Below are 18061 nucleotides of genomic sequence, written 5' to 3' on the forward strand. Positions count from 1 at the left end.
GTAGGGTTAAGATCTAATTTCTGTCTACTAAGCTCTAAGCGATTGAACAAACATTGGAATGTTTCTATCAAAGATGGCTTCTAAATGTATCTTCCTTCCGTGCGTACCGTTAGATTTGATAAAGAGCCACAAATTGAAATATTGTTAAAAATCAGATTCTTGATTCTCATTCCGTCATACGAGTTTCCATTCCGTCAAAACACATTAAAACGTCAGTGGATTCGCTTCGGCATACGGATGTAAATATTCATACTGACTTTGTTTGGTAGCTATTGAGCCAAACTATCGTACCAAACGGATGATTGATTCGTTCATGTCGAAATCATTGATATAGTTGGTGTTTCTGATCGAAGTAATGCTCTACCCTAGTATGTTTGTCCTCCTTTGCTCACATATTTCTGCGTTGCTTTGATCGCCACGCCACTGTTTTGGTATAGGTAGAAGTAGGTATGCGTTGACTTAGGTTTGGACAGCTTTTTTTCGATTAAATTATGTCAGTTTCTAATCTACCGGTGAACGAAGCAGCCGGCGGTCCAGACGTGCGGGTTTGATTTTAAGATGGTACGTTTGCTTCTTGTGGGTGTGTGTGATAGGCGTGAGTATAACTGAACGAATTTTGGGAGATTTGTTTGAGTGTGGAAAAAGTGGGACTTTGTACTTGCTTAATTTAGTATCATCAGAATCAAACTTTGTTTGGGGATAATAGCAAAGAGATAATCCGGATAGTTATGATTGAATTGAAATTCAATTTGCCGATGCATGCAAGGGTGTTGATTTAATTTAAAATAACGATATAAGCAAAAAAAAGTTGGCTCCCGCGGACAGTAGAAGAACTATGAAAGTGATGGTGATTACAAAATTCAAATTTCACGGCAGGTATGCGAGTGGAATCTTAAAATGGTTTTATTTTACTAATGGAGCTGTTTTTTTTTTCTTCAAAATATGTCTAATCTATGTATCGTGTGGTGCCCGTTCATCGCTTGACCTCCATTCAACGCTCATTTTGTAAAAATTTGTTGTAAAAGTTCCCAAAATGAGTTATAAGCATTCGTTTAACGGACTAATTCACTCGTGCCGATCATATTTAAACATCGGTACTTATATTTCACTGTTTACTATCGAAAAATACTTTTGATTACATTCATATGAGCGGTGCATGGAGACCCAACTACGATCAAGGGTTCCTTCACCGATCACTCCAAAAATATGCTTAAAATAGACACTACTACGACTATTTTATAACAAAGCCGAATGCTTTATACCTACCTAATACCTCAATAACCATATAATGCGTTATGGCCAGAAAAGATTGGCGATTCATAAAGTAAATATTTCCAACTGCAACATGAGTGGTGATTGGGACTCCTTTTTACATGCATTAATATGTCTCGAAATCAATTTAAACAGTATTGTTTTGGATGTTTTGTATTTTATCCACAATCTTATGTTAATGACCTGCAAGCTAGTGTGAAAACATACTCAATATATTTATGAAAGTAATTTTACTAACGATGTGAATTTGATTTTACTGTAAAGTGAGCGGTGAACGGGCACCACACGGTATACGACTAAACATTTGAAAAGAGATTTTTTTTGTACATTTTACATCTATTGTATAGATCTTAAGTTTTGTACTAACGTAGTATCAACCAGGTTTTATTAAATATTTCTTTCGCATTGCATTCACGGTGCAAAATTTTGAAATCATCATCACTTTATGCCAATCAAGTTATCCAGTACCATGCCATCCAGCATGTACTTATTTCTACACTGAGATTATTAAACAAACGAATTTCATAGAAATATCGTATGATTTTTTGCGACAAGATTTTATGTTGAATTTCATACGACCGAACTAGGAAGAACTGTCAGTTTTTTGTTAATCAGCCATCGTATGATTTTTCATACATATAACTATGAATCTCAATATAAACGAACGATAGCTATCATTGGATATTACGAACAATTTCATTTGTCATTTCGTATGAAACTCATAAAGGATATGAATGAAAAATATAGTTTGAGTTGATTAATTATTATATTAGTGATGGTGATGACTAGTACTTGAGTGACTTGCTTAGTTTAACGGCTTTCTAAGTCTTAATCTCACTCTAACGGCAACGATTTAATCTGCCCGACGTTTCGGCCATGGACCATGAACTAAAACCTATGACCGAAGCGTCGGGTAGATTAAATCGTAGTCTTTAGAGTGAGATTAAGACTGAGAAAGCCGTTAAACCACAGACAAACAGACATAACACATTGAATATTTCTCACTGTAAAACGTCGTCACTAAAACACTACCGCCATCTGTTAAGCACACTGTGATGGGTAGTACGCTGAATAGATGGCGGTAGTCAACGTCAAACTCAAGGGAAATGACTATGCACGCCACAGGTCGCGGTGCTACCAACTACGATACTTTTAAATTGACCGTTAAATGCTTGTCCGATGAACAACTTGCGAGTTATATGTCTGTTTGTCTGTGGTTAAACCAAGCAATTATTTATTATATTTATTATATTGGTTCTGATGCAATCAGTGTGGGTTTTAGATTGGCAGGTACAACTGCGGAAACTGGGGGAAGTTCCTCGAAACCCTTCAAATTTGTCGTTGCATTAATCTTCGTCGCATTCGGGGATGTTACTCGATCAGTCGCTGCAGCTACTCTGTCTGTTGAGGCCCCCGGAAACGTTCACTGTGATGGCTCGCAGTAATTGTACTCGTGTCCGATTCCTGTTCAAAAAATGTTACTGTTGTATTAAATTATCAAAACAAAAACAAAAAATTAATCTGACACTTACCCGATCCGGTTATCTCTTCCGACGTGCTGTTGAAATCGATAAAGCAGAAGCAGCTGCAGCAGCAGCAGCAGCATGCTTAACTGTCTACAAATGTAAATAAAGTTGTAAACTACAATGAAACAATACGAATTAAATTTACTTCGAGGGGGGCGACTCTATCTACGATGCAGGAAAAATTTCACTTTGCTGTAGTGAGATGCGTGCACACTTAGTAGATAAAAAGAAGATTGATGAAGATTTTGAAGATTTCCTGCAAAAAGATGGAGGGCGATGCAAGTAGATGGATATAGATGCAAGAGATGAAAAAAGATTTTTCGTAGATTGATTTGCTAACATGAGATATTCCGACCATCTAAAATTGAGATTTAGATGTGTCGCACCCTCTGATTTACTTACAGGTTTACGGAGCCTTGCGTCACGTCTTGAAGCTGGATCCGCCATCTTGTGTTTTGTTGTTGTTTTGATTTGCACTGTCTAAATAAATTACATACGATCATCGTATGATTTTTTGCCATAAGCTGAACCAAAATAATTCATACGACGTGTTTATGAAATTTTTATGTTTTTCGTATACCTTTTGTTGTATCAAATTATGAATACTATAGATGCAGTATGAAAACATAAGATAATTATGAAATTGATTCAGGCTTGTATTTGCATGCATTCATACGATGTAGTTTATGAAATTTGTAGGGATAATTATCTCAGTGTAGTACAGGAAGCCATCCACACTGAAACAAATCGACATGTACCGTTTATTGGATCCATCTTATAACATAGCAATGTCAGGAGATTTATTCATTCTATGTGATGATTGATAGATTCCAATGGATTATCACTTAAAAACTATGACTGCGATATGGAATGATTTCTATCGTAATTTCACATACTTAGTACTTGATAATACTTTGCTTCGAACGTGGTTAGCGATAGGTAAGATGTATATGAATATGGTCTGATATATTTCATGGTGAAAAACTGTTGATATGTCATGGGTGGGAACAGGCATCTAGAAACTAATGGAAAATCATATAAGTTTGCACTATGAGCAAATCGAGTAAAATGTACCTATTTTCATGATGAATATTGCTCACTAAAAGATATATTATATAAGATAATCATGTATATTTTATTGGAGTTGCTTTTAACGATTTTTGACGTTTGTTGATATGTCGCGTGTAAACAGACATGTAGAAACTATTGGACTGTCATTTAACTTTGCAGTATAGGAAAACATGTATATTAGGGTGTTTCATTTTGAAAAAAGTGATGAATTTTTGATAGGCCACCCTCCAGTTCGATTCATCGCCCCAAAATATGAACCTGTGCAAAAAATGGTAAAGATTGATGAAGGTTTAGAGGTCGCGCCAATGATTTGGATTTTGTATGGAGATTTTGGTGAATTAGTATGGGAAATTATTGATTTTCGTTTACATTGCTCTAACTTTGGTTGTAGTTGTCCAAACGTTGAAAAAAAAAAATATGTGGTTGTCATGACAATGATCAACAAGCCTGTTGTTGTTGCGATGAAATTGGCGTTGTTGCCTTGTACATATTCATCTGTCAATTTACCCTATTTTGCCATTTTTCACATTTTTATAATTCTTGATACGCTGCAAAACTGAGCGTAGCAACTGTAGGCTTTTTGTTTATTGCCATAGCAATAACATACTAAATTTTTTCGACATTTGGACAAGTAGAAGCAAAGTTATAGCGATATAAGCGATTTTTTAAATTCTTCCATAGTAATTCCCATACAAATTTCAAATCATTGGCGCGACCTCTAAACCTTCATCAATCTTTACCAATTTTTGCACAGGTTCATATTTTGGGGCTATGAATCGAACTGGAGGGTGGCCCATCAGAAATTCATCACTTTTTTCAGAATGAAGCACCCTAATGTATATCTCATTGGAATAGCTTCCTTTGATTTTTGAGGTTTGAATATTGTAAAAAGATCTATCCCAATCATTAAATAGTCATATAGATTTGCCTTTTAAGAAATCCAACAGCAAACATTTGTTTTGGTATGTTTTTCTGGGATGAACATCGCTCCCAATAAAATACATCTTACATAATTGTTCTTTATAAATTATTGAAACAATTTTCAACTATGTTATCGTACACTCATTAGAATGATTAGTCGAACTAAATATTGCTAACAACAATGATACTGTAATAAATAATCATTGTTTGTTATTGTTTCATAAGATAAGGGGTTCCGGAAAAGAATGTTTTGAGATTGAAAAAAAAAATGATTCTACTGCAATATTTATTTGCTAAGATTCTAATTGTAAGCCTTCTACACGGCTAATTCAGATTCCAGCACTAGTACTCGAACTTCATGAACCAGTTCCATGAACTCATATAATGTAGTCGTTGTTTTATTGCACACAGGAGCATTAATAATGATTTGAATACACGACACCACTGAAACGGAGCATATATTGGTCAGTGCTATTTTTCTTCACTCTAGCAAAACGAGCATAACGTTTCTCTATATTCCATGTTGGGAGAGCTGTTATTACTTCATGCTAATTGAACGAGTTCAATATTGAAGTCAGCCGTGGCCCAATGGAATCGAGCGCAGACACGAAAAGCATCACATCTCAACAGTTCTGGATCGAATCCCAAATCAGCTACAATAAAAAAAGACACAACTGTGAAAGCTCCCACTGCCTGGTGTTTATTTTTCGATTTATTTTTAGAAATCAATTAAATATATGTGTCAAAAGAATAAGTAAATTTCATGTGATTTTCACATAAACTTTACTTCGATTGATTTATGACACATATATTATATTGTGGTGAAAAGTAAAGCTTATGCTTATGGGTTTCAAATCCATTTCAGTTAATTATTATAATTTAACCGATTTTCATTTATCATATGGCGATCATATAAAAGTTTTCAAATTATCAGCATTGTCCATGTATCAGATATTCATATAGAATTTACCTGACACATTTTCAATCATATCATTTTCAATGGATTATCTTATAGCGCAAAATTATTAGACTTCCACATAACAGGAATATGTCAAATTGGTTCAGTGCAGTAATCCAATACCATACCATCCAGCAGGCATCATAAATCAACTATGTATTGCATACTTCACGGCGTAAATCGAGCAATTGTGCTCAATGAACATTCAAATCAAAACTTTCAACCATTAACCATATAATTTAACCGTGTATGGTGGAAAAACCAAGCGAAATACCATTCCAGTTCTTCACCACGAGTTTTCAAGAATATCAAAACAAGACATTTGCATACTTAAACATCATGGCTAATTGTTTTAAAATTGTCTGATTGATTTTTTTTCACTTCAGAGTGAAGTTCTCCAAACGAATATGAAAATTATTTTACAAATACTTGCGGAGTGGGAATACTGAGCCAAATATAATTAAAGTGATTCATCTTGAGTATTCAGTAGTATCTTTAGAAGACATTTTCATACTTAAACATCATGGCTAGTTGTTTAAAAAATGTTTGATTGCATACTTAATTATATTTGGCTCAGTATTCCCATTCAAGCAAGTAGGGTACATGTCCCTAACCTCGGTCTAATATGAAGCATTCAATTACATTTTATGACGTATCATATTCAATAATGGAGCTGCAAAATATATTAAACTACCAACATGCAAACCTAAATATCCTTTTTATTTAGATATTAATTAGGCACGACGGAAAATGGTAAAATTCACCATTTAAACATGAAAACTCTCCAGGTACCTGGATGTCATGTTGGTCTACTGTACTCAAATTGGGTCTATAAATGGATGCAACTTCGGTCTATCAAAGATGACCCTCGATCTACAAAGGTCCGGCATGTGTAATCGTGCTTCTTTTTCACTCCCTATCATTCATACGTAACCACATTGTTTACGTCACTTAAACTTCTCGCGTCAGAACTGACGAGGAAGAAAGAGACAGTGTTTTCTTTCCGGTTGATCCAGATATCATAAACCACGATGCCAAATCGATCATCTCACGAGCACACATATAGCGAACTGTCAAGTCAATTCTAGATCAACATGTGAAATTGGCCTATGTTCCAAATGTAAACAATGGCTTTGAACGTCGATTTATCGCGGATGAAGACTCATGCAGGCAAACCAACAGCAGCATCTGGCGGAGTAAGTTTGCTATATCAAATGGTGTAGTTAGTTTGCGTGTACGTGTTGTGATTCATGAGCAATCGTGTAAAGTCATTATTTACATTCGGCTCATGTAACTTTATGACATGTTGCTCTAGAAGTAATATTTTGAGGGCCTAAATAGGAATTCTAATGCACGGCCGATGAGATCAACTCAAAATTGACTGGTTTTTCACTCATAATCGCAAAAATGTAGGTCACTCATGACTGAGTAATATCATAGAGGTAACTCTAAGACTAGTAGCAACAATCAATACGAAAGTAACGATTTTAAATTGGCTCACTACTTGACTAGCCTACTGGTCCCAAGCAAATCGGCTAACGTATCCAATTCTAGTATAAATTCCAGTACTACACTATGTTTGTTTTGATTAGCTATGAAAGTTTGACAGATAAAATGAGGGGTTAGTGGAATTTCCTATGTTTCGAGGGGTGAATCGATTAGCTTGGGACCGAAGATAGTACCAGAGGTGAGCCAAAAAGTTGAGCTCGTTTCTTCGGGACCTTCTGGTCTTAGAGTTACCTCTATGCTAATAGGTCCCGAAGAAACGTGCTCAACTTTTTGGCTCAGCTCTGGTACTATCTTCGGTCCCAAGCTAATCGATTCACCCCTCGAAACATAGGAAAATCCACTAACCCCTCATTTTATCTGTCAAACTTTCATAGCAAATCAAAACAAACATTGCGTAGTACTAGAATTTCGACTAGAATGGGGTACGTTAATTCCTCGCTTTTGAAGAAAATCGACGGAAATTTTACTCAGTCTAAGAGTATACTAATAGACTGAGTGAAACCTCTCTCGATTTTCCTCATATTCTAAACGTTCTTTTCTGGAAACCGAGGAAAATTTGACTCAGTCTTTGAGTGAACTGCGTTTTTGCGAATTTAAGTGACCTGGACTCAAATATAACTCAAATTCAAGTTAAATTATATTTCAAAAACATACTGATTAATTCTAAATCTTTTGAAATTTTGTTGACGCACAAGGAATTATAGTCATGAGGTATAGTTGACAGCAGCCTGATATAACTGTTAATATTGTTGTTAATTCTCTCAGCGGGTATGTAACAAAAAAAGTTCATTAATTAATTGAAAAAAAAAATACATTTTAGCAATTTTTAGTTAGTTTGTAGCAAATACCAAAATTTCAATCAATTCAGGAACCACTGCAATGAATGTTTACATTAGTTGGTCATGTTGTTTATTGTGTCGCCAGCACCGGGCGGAAGATTCGATCAGCTGCATGCATGACGAATGTAAACATTTGTGTTAGGGTTGATGCATATATTATGTCACGCTCTAGGGGGGGTTTAAGATTTTGTGACAAGCAATGCATTATGTATAGGAAAAACGTCACGATAAGGGGGGGGGGGGGTAAATTTCTCCTCGATTTAGCGTGCCATAATTAATGTGTGGGCCCTTAGCTATAAATGGCAGAGTTTTACTCACTGGCTGTTTTGTATTTCTTAACATGAGAGGCACTTCGAAATACTAATTTAAAATAACTCAACTGTTGAGTTTTGTTTGAGTTTGTTTTTTCATGTACGGATATACACCCTTTTAAAAAACTAAAGAGCCTGTATTTATAAAGAGACGGCATGTCAAAATTGGAACAATCGATTATCTGTAAAAGTAATTCCAATCGAACAGAAGACCTGTCAAATGGATAATATGTCGTCTCTTTATAAGTTCAGGCTCTTTATAGAAAACTAGTTCGCTTACGGACATGGAATTTTCACGCAAAGATTGACACTTGGCTACGGGATTTTTCGGTAGAGCGACCGAAAAAGAAAAAAAAGTCGCTATGTTTCACGCATCCAGCGACGTTTGCCTATTGGATTTCCCCATAGAAGTAAAGAGCTACAGAAGCTTTGTAGACGTGAATTGACGTACCGTTTCGACCCGTTTTGCCTTCGGGACTTTTCAGTGGAGTGAAAAGATAAAGAAACCATTCGCTATGTTTCTCGAAACTGACATTTGATTATGAGATTTTCTTATAGGAGTAAAGAGTCGCAGACTCGTCATCTACGCAAATGGTTTCACCAATTCCATTATAAAGTCATCATATAAATTTCGTAGGCCATAATTAAAAACACGTCTCAAAATAACGTCCCTAAAGTTCGTCCCATGGTTTTAAAAAGCAATTTGCGTAAAATCTTCTGAATTAACAATACAAGTGAAAACTGTGATATTATAACCATGTTACAAAAAGGTAAGTCCTTTCAATTCATGAAATTTTAAGGTTTTTGATTACCATCGCAGTGTAAATTTTCATTAGTGTAATAATGCCACCGACAAACCGACATGAATGACCATACAAAGTACCATCAAATTTCTGATCAAAGCACAAAACTGACATCTGCCATCGTGTTCGCGAAAAATGTGTATCCTACACATACAAAATGTTTGAGTTGGTTCATCCCCAATCTATTCCGGGCAAATTATTTTCATCTAGATAACAAATTTCTATGGTTTTGACAGATGGGATCGCTGCACATTTGAATCCGCCGTTATGGATTCTCGATCAGGAGTTAAGTTTAAGTTTCATGTCGGTTTGTCGGTGATAATACGGCAAGATCATGGTGCCTAGAAATCAAAAAAAAAATATATATATAAAAATTTCACTCAATTTTTTCTAAAAAAAAGATCAATAAACGTACTAAATTTATCCTAAAAATATGCAATACATTTGCGGATTACAATTTTACAGCAGATGCGATACTAGCAACAATCAATACGAAACTAACGATTTTAAATTGGCTCACCACTTTAGTAGCCTATTGGTCCCAAGCAAACGATTAACGTACCCTATTCTAGTCGAAATTCTAGTACTACGCAATGTTTGTTTTGATTCGCTATGAAAGTTTGACAGATAAAATGAGGGGTTATTGGTTTTTCCTATGTTTCGAGGGGTGATTCGACAAGCTTGGGACCGAAGATAGTACCAGAGGTGAGCCAAAAAGTTGAGCACGTTTCTTCGGGACCTACTTGTCTTAGAGTTACCTCTATGATACTAGTTTTTCATTCCAATTCTGTACTATTGCTGAATACATTAGTTATTTGCTGGATAGGCCGAAATGAGGGGCTAGGCTGACATTACATCCCGTAACCCTATTCGAAAAGGAAAATTAAAATTTATTTGAAGAACTCCTCTCTGAAGTAGAAAAAATAAATCAATCAGACAATTTTTTAACAATTGGACATGATTTTTATGCATGGAAATATCTTCTAAATATACTACTGAATACTTTGGATAAATCACTTTAATTAAATTTGGTTCAGTATTCCCTTTCAGCAAGTATTTGTAAAAGAATAATCAAATTTCTTTGAAGAACTCCTCTCTGAAGAAAAAAAAATCAATCCGACAATTTTAAAACAACTAGTCATGATCTCTTAATGTTTAAATTTCTTGTTTTGATATTCTAGAATATTCTTGGTGAAGAACTGATATGGTATTTCACTTGGTTTTCCCACCATGCATGGATAAATTATACGTAATATCATCAATGGTTGAAAGTTTAGCTTTGAATGTTTATTTAGCACAATTCTAGATAGAGCTGCAATTAGGGCGTAACAGTTTTTGTAAACAATAACTTCTCTTGATGATTTTTAAGAACTCAAGTCACGCCCACACAAACCAACCTAACCGTCGGACAGGGAAAGTCTTCCCCTACTCGATGGTGATGTTGATTTGCGTTGGCGAACCTTGACTTACTAGAAATCATCGGAAGAATAATAGTTTACAATAGCTGTTACGCCCTAATCCCAGCTCTATCTTGAATTGCTCGATTTACGCCGTGAAGTATGCAATAGTTGATTTATGATGCAAGCTGGATGCTATGGTACTGGATAACTTCATTGACTTCATCACTTACATACACTCAAAATAATGTTCACGTCAATGCTACGTGAAAACATACGTAGATTTTTCCATCGTAAAAATTCTGAATTTTAATTGTGATGTAAACATTCATTCACGTAAACTTAAATTTAATTTCACACAACCGAGCAACTTGTAAACAATATTGTTTACAAAGATGGGGTTTGTATACAATATTTGCTACATTGCATGAATTGTGCTAGAACTTTACATGATATATAATGTAAACTTATATGAAATATGACGCTCCATTTGTGTGCATCATATTGAACAGAAATTTACACTACTTTTCGAACTGTGTATGTGATTCTCATGTAGGGGCACTCATCTCATGAAGCTTAAACGTCACTGGACTATCACATAGAAGTTACGTGATACTGTCGATAGATTTCATAATGATTTCTTATACCATTATTTTTGGTGCTGTTTGCTGTTTTTTTTCTTAATTTTAATGCTTATTACAATAAAATTCATGGAGTATCTTTATTACCATTAAAGCTTTCAATTTATTATAAACAAAAGACAAAAACATTGCTATAAAATCCAAGCAGTAACTTGATGTTTAGTCAACGACAGCCATGGGAAGAGTCGTGCATGTTCACTTCCATCGCTATCGCTTATCACACTGATAGTATCCGAGGAGGATCCATCGTGGGACTGGAAAGGAAGAAAGAGACAAATCAGCTGCTTTTGCTACTTCCCTCCTTCAAATAAAAACACGAATTTTTACAGCATAATTTAAATTTTATACTTACGTTTTCAACCAGTCAATACAATAATATCAAATCTGGATCTTTACACTCATGCCGCCATGTTGGATATCCAACTGAGTTCCCTACTTTTTTCATACGTGGAATTCACTTAAGACTTACGTGAAACGTACACAGATTCTAGGTATATAGAAATCACGTAATTTTAATTGGATAAATAAATGGGTGTAATTGGAATTTCTTTTAACATTAAAGTAGCATTGTATAGATTGTACGAGAGTCACGTAAAGTAGACTGAAAGGGGAAAATTGAAACCTTACGTGATTTTTCACGTAGTATTAAAGTGTGGATTATTTTGAGTGTAGTTCATCTATTCTCCACGGGGGCAAATTTGATTTGCCAAAAGGCCTTTTTAATAGAAACTAAACGATCGATTCAACCTCTGGTGGTGAATAGGAGAACGTCAAAAAGAATGTTGTGGGCATACATTTTTGCCTTGAGACATAGGAAGCGGAACACTTTTTTACTTTTCCTGATAAATTGATTTATCTGAGATGCTGCAAAACTTAATCTACAGTTGAAAAATTTAATTCTGTAACGTTTTTCAAAAGATCCTGCTGGTGTTCAGGAATATTTTTGTTGAGAAAAATGGAAAATTAGAGAAGTGCCTTAGTGGTTATGATATTCTGGATTTTGTGTGTGTGAATAGTTAAGGTGCAAGTCAGTTTAGATTTGTGGAAAATCGTACAATAAGACAATTACCGATGGAAATCGGCAAGATTTTGAATGAAAAATGCTGTTATTTGCGTTGGGGAAAATACTTATTCTGATGTAAACAAACGGTTTGGTTGACGTTTCTTCTCGAACTCGCGTGGCGCACTCTACGTTGGTGGTGCATTAAAAAGGCGTATTGTGTCACCATATTTAGAGAACGTAGACGCTATCAATGATCAAGTTCCCCATTTCACCTATTGCTATTTAAGCTAGATTTAAATTGTTCAGGACAAGCTGATATACACTCAGATACACTTAGATGCATTTAACAATAAAACGCTGTCCAGACTGGATAGTTATAACATAAAGGACTAGACTAGAAGGTCCCGAAATAACGTGCTCAACTTTTTGGCCCAGCTCTGGTACTCTCTTCGGTCCCAAGCTAATCGATTCACCCCTCGAAACAAAGGAAAATCCACTAACCCCCCGTTTTATCTGTCAAACTTTCATAGCGAATCAAAACAAACATTGTGTAGTACTAGAATTTCAACTAGAATAGGGTACGTTAATCGTTTTCTTGGTACCAATAGGCTAGTCAAGTAGTGAGCCAAATTAAAATAGTAAGTTTCGTATTGATTGTTGGTTATAACATGTTATAACATGTTATAAACCACAACCGTTATACATGTATAACGGTTGTCAAATAATTGCAACACAGAAACCACCATCAAGATAGCGCTATAACATCCCTAATAAACAAATACCATAAACGAACTGTATCCCGAATGAGTACACTGTCCCACAAATTGTTTGGATGATACCCCGAACACGTCGTTAAGCTCTCTTTTATGGTTATTTTTGTTATAACTTTGTAGTCTGAACGTACTATAAGATTTGACATATGAAGTGCATTACAGTTAGCACATTTTGAGAAGCATTTCAAGGAAATTGTGAGGAAAATTTCTTTGAAATCCTGTGGTGAAGCCATGGAGAGTTTGGAATAATTCATTTTTAAATATTAACTACCATACTAAGAGATTTCCATGACTAATCCAAGTGAACTGTAAAGAATATAATGGACAGGAATGAAAGCATAATCTTGCGAGAAATTCCAAGAATTCAAATGAGTGAGTTTCATAAATTTTCTGGAGGAAATACCTAAAGTGTTCGAATTTCGATTTTTATGGATCAAATTTCTATTGAATACCGGACAGAATCATAAGATAATTGAGGGAAATCCTAAACGTAAAAGTAATTCTGAAGCCACTTTGAAATGCTCATATGAAAATCCTTGAGAAATTTGCAAACATATGCTGAGATAAGTTTCTAAGAAAATTATTTAATGGAGATTTTGATTCCGTACACAGAAATTCAAGATCCAGGATTAAAATAGATTGTCAGTATTCTGAGACTTCTGTTGAGAACATATTTCAAGATCCTGGTTCAGGAAAAACGTTCAAGATCATGGGACTTGATTCAAAATTCTAAGAGAAATATTCGAGATGCCAATTCCAATCAAATTTCTGTTTATTCAGTTACCGGTTGTGGACAATATTGGAATTTTTTGGGCTGTAATAACTGTCAGTGTCTTGAAACTTGTTAAAATATCCTTTTAAAGGGTGGAACGTTCAAAAAGTAGTCAACTAAAATTTAGTGCATTTCTGTTTAGCGTGCACTTTAAAAAATAACAAACGTTGATTTTTGAAAGTGTGTATCTACGAAATCTCTTACCATTTTTGGATTTGGAATTATGCAATAAGTTTTTAAGGTGGCTACCAAACAAGAGAGCCAGCATTTTAAAATTCTGTACGAGCATTCGTTAAATTCAAATCTATATTTGTCAAGGCTGATTTTAAACAGCTTCCTGGTCAACTGGAAGAGAATAGTTCAGCAAAAACAAATCTGTCGAAATTTTTATGAAAACTATTTGGTGGGCCCTAAGCCTTATTGGCCTGATCTTGCACCTTGTTATTGCGGTAAAGTAACATGAAAACAAAATTGTATGAAACCATCAACGTTGCAGTCACATGAGTGGAACTTCGGATCAGAAAGTGGCTCCACTTTTCATTTGCGAACACTAGCGCACCTAGCGGTAGAAGGCATCTTATGCCTGCAGTTAAGTTAGGCAGCATACTATGATAGTGTGAGTGCACATAGAAAGCCCATGTGGAACGCTACCACAACACATTGCTTGTTGAGCAGAAAAACGAGCCACTTTTTGATTCATCGATTTGTTTGCACTTCCCCTTCTGTTCTGTGTTGCAGTTGTAGCTAAGAACTAGAACCCGCCAAATTCATTATACTATACGTCGGTCTTTTAAAAATTATTGGACACTTAACAAGAGAAATTCTCAAGAAGAGTCCAGAATAAGTTGATAATACGAGAAAAAAAAATCAAACCAAAACGACGTACATTGCTAATTATTTTATTTAACAATTCAATAAGCACGACAAACAGGCATAACACTCGGAAGTTGTTCATCGAACACGCATTTAACGATAATGTTAAATGTTAGGGTTTAACGTTTACGCACTACCGCCATCTGTTCAGCGTACTGCCCATCACATTATACTCAACAGATGGCGGTAGTATTTTAGCGACGATGTTTTCTATTGAAAAATATTCAATGTGTTATATCTGTTTGTCTGTGCAATAAGGTTGTGCAAAATTTAATCGAAATGGTCTGCCGCAAAGTCCGTGAATTCGTATTTGGCAATAAAACGCTGTCCAGACTGGAGAGTTATAACATAGAGGTAACTCTAAGACTAGAAGTTCCCGAAATAACGTGCTCAACTTTTTGGCTCAGCTCTGGTACTCTCTTCGGTCCCAAGCTAATCGATTCACCCCGCGAAACATAGGAAAAACCAATAACCCCTCATTTTATCTGTCAAACTTTCATAGCGAATCAAAACAAACATTGCGTAGTACTAGAATTTCGACTAGAATAGGGTACGATAATCGTTTGCTTGGGACCAATAGGCTAGTCAAGTAGTGAGCCAATTTAAAATCGTTAGTTTCTAATTGATTGTTGTTATAACTCTGTAGTCTGAACGTACTATAAGGCATAGAGTGAGCTCAACAATATTTCATGTGAGAGTAAAGTGTCAGAGTGACCTAAAATAGATGATTAATTTATTAACACTTAATTTTGTGTTCGACTACTTTTTGCTCGTTCCACCCTTTACCAACATCGTCAAGATTTTCGGTTTAACAAAAAAATGAAATCAATTTTTGAAGCTTGAACTTATTCATCATCAAGATATTATCAGCGATCCCATGTCTGCAGCTTGGATGGATATGTTCCCTTCTATTCATTTTTATCAAGATTGTCTTCCATAGGCTGATGGTGAACTTGTCAATGTCATCGACCTTTAGACTGTTTTTTTGGATTTTGATAATTTTGCACCCCGCTTGCAATCAATTGATATTCTTATCAATTGAAACTAATTACGTTATCGTTTTGGAATGCGTGCAAAATAGCGGTGGCACTGCATACAGAGGTGTTAGAAGCCATCTTCATGAGAAGTAAATTATTGTCTTCATAAATCGAGATTCAACTGTAATAACAATTTTTGAGTTATTCGGCTAATCAGTCTTTAATTGATGCGAAGAAACATTTAAATTTTGTCTGACGTGTCGATGCTGGTTAGCATCATCTTCAGGTGAACTGTTCTATTTTCTAATAAGTTTCTGTTTTACATATATTATTAGGTGTACTTTTTCTTCGTACAAAGGCTTTTGTTAACTCTTATGTGCTCGTCAAATTGTTTGCTTGACTGATAAGCCGAATATCGCAAAAAATAAATTGTCTTCTCCAGGTATAAATGCGTTGGTGACTGACATCATTTCTCTATAAGCGTCGTTATATTTTTTTTCTATTTTACACAACATAACAAATTCTGTAATTAGACTCCAGTATCGCAGCAGTTCATCATTACATCACAGTTCACCTAATTTTGTTTTAGCTTCCAAAATTCCTCCCTCTCCTGCTGCTGTGCACCCTATCATGGCATCATGCACACTCGTCCCGCATTCTCGCAGTGTTCGTATTCCCGAGCCGTAGCCACTGGATGATGATCGATGCCATCCTGAATGGATTGCTGGACCGGGGCCATCAGGTCACTACCATTGCCAACTATCCACTCTCTCGGCAGCACGCAAATTACACCGACCTTCGGGTGGCGCCGATTTACGATTTTTGGGAAAAATCCGTCAAAGTGGATTCACTGTTCGATTTGACGGAAATATCCATCCATCAGATGTTGATGAATTTCCTGTACAGTATGGGAGTGGAGACGACGCAGCACGGTTTCACGAGGGAGAACGTACGGGAATTTATCCAGCAGGACGAGAGCCACTTTGATTTGATTTTGGCCGAACAGTTCTACCAGGAGGCGTATTTGATGTTTGCCCACAAGTATAAGGCTCCGATTGTGACTGTTGGTAAGTTGATTGCTTGAATGAGGATGCATCAATACCTATATTTTTGTGCAATTCCAGGAACCTTCGGGTTTGGCTTGTACATGGGGCCAATGATGGGAATGATGAACATGTACTCTCACGTTCCCCACGAGTTTCTACCTTTCATGGACAAGATGACCTTCCCGCAGAGGATCTACAACACCGCTGTTTCATTGTACGAGCAAACGTTGAGAACTTTCTATTACCTTCCGAAGCAGGAAGCAATGGCACTGCAGAACTTTGGTCATCTCCAGGGGCCTCTCCCGAAGGTTGGTGATCTTGAACGAAAGGTTTCGGTTGTTCTATTGAACAGCTATTACCCCCTGACGACGGCACGTGCCCGGGTTCCCGGAATGATTCAGGTTGGTGGACTGCACATCAAGGAACCCAAGCCTTTGCCGACGGATTTGCAGAAATTCTTGGATGGAGCCAAGGAAGGAGCAATCTATTTCAGTTTGGGAACCAATTTGAAGAGTTCCGATTTGCCGAAAGAGAAGCTGAATGCCATCCTGAACGTGTTCCGACCGATGAAGCAGCGAATTGTGTGGAAGTTCGAAGACGAGTCTGTCAAGGACCTTCCCAGCAATGTGCTGATCAAATCTTGGATGCCACAGAATGACATCCTAGCTCATCCGAATGTGAAGGTTTTCATAACTCACGGAGGTCTGTTGGGTACCCAGGAGGGTGTTCACCGGGCAGTCCCCATGCTGGGTATTCCGATCTACGCTGATCAGCATCTGAACATGAACAAGGCCGTGCTGGGCGGCTATGCGGTCAAGTTGTTCTTCCCGAATGTCACCGAGACTTCGTTCCGATGGGCACTGGAGGAGTTACTGCACAAGCCGGAGTACAAGAAGAACATGGATAGGGTATCGGAGGTGTTTAGGGATCGCCCGGTTCCTGCTCTGGACGAAGCGGTGTACTGGGTGGAGTACGTGATTCGGCATAAGGGGGCGCCGCAGCTACGATCTGCAGGCTTGGATCTGCCGTGGATTAGTTTCGCTCTCTTGGATGTGATGGCGCTGGTAGTGGGAGTTTTAGTTCTGGTTGGTTTGATTGCCAGGAGATTGGTAAATGTTATGTTATGCAGAAGTAGTAAGAAACGTAAAACTGAATAACTGAATAGATGAATGCAATAGTTGTTGATTGTTTTTGAATTTGTTTAAGCCTTTGAATTCAATATTCCGATTACCAGAGAATTGAGCCAGCGTGGTAGACGCCCGTATTTGAACAATGGAAGGATAACGTTTAGATATACCGTAAACCGGGGTTTCTTTGATAATGCTGGTAACTTTGATAGTATAATATAAAGATTAAATTTACTCGCTGC

At 36.5% G+C, this 18061-nt stretch overlaps 1 protein-coding gene across 1 annotated transcript; it reads left to right on the forward strand.

The window, feature by feature from the left end:
- Nucleotides 1-520: 520 nt before the first annotated feature.
- Nucleotides 521-17849, forward strand: LOC135705074 (UDP-glycosyltransferase UGT5-like). Its single transcript, XM_065226644.1, has 3 exons — nt 521-561; nt 16236-16713; nt 16771-17849. The coding sequence occupies exons 1-3, from the start codon at nt 559-561 to the stop codon at nt 17847-17849; spliced, it is 1560 nt and encodes a 519-aa protein (XP_065082716.1). The 5' UTR covers nt 521-558.
- Nucleotides 17850-18061: the final 212 nt, after the last annotated feature.

Source organism: Ochlerotatus camptorhynchus, unplaced genomic scaffold (genome assembly GCF_037179485.1).
Source record: "Ochlerotatus camptorhynchus isolate MF236.1 unplaced genomic scaffold, CSIRO-AGI_Acam_v1.1 ptg000257l, whole genome shotgun sequence".
NCBI lineage: Eukaryota > Metazoa > Arthropoda > Insecta > Diptera > Culicidae > Ochlerotatus > Ochlerotatus camptorhynchus.

Excerpts from the sequence above, each read along its gene's own strand:
- LOC135705074 (XM_065226644.1), top strand. Across the intron at positions 16,714-16,770 it reads GGCTCCGATTGTGACTGTTG|GAACCTTCGGGTTTGGCTTG; the intron begins GTAAGTTGATTG and ends GTGCAATTCCAG.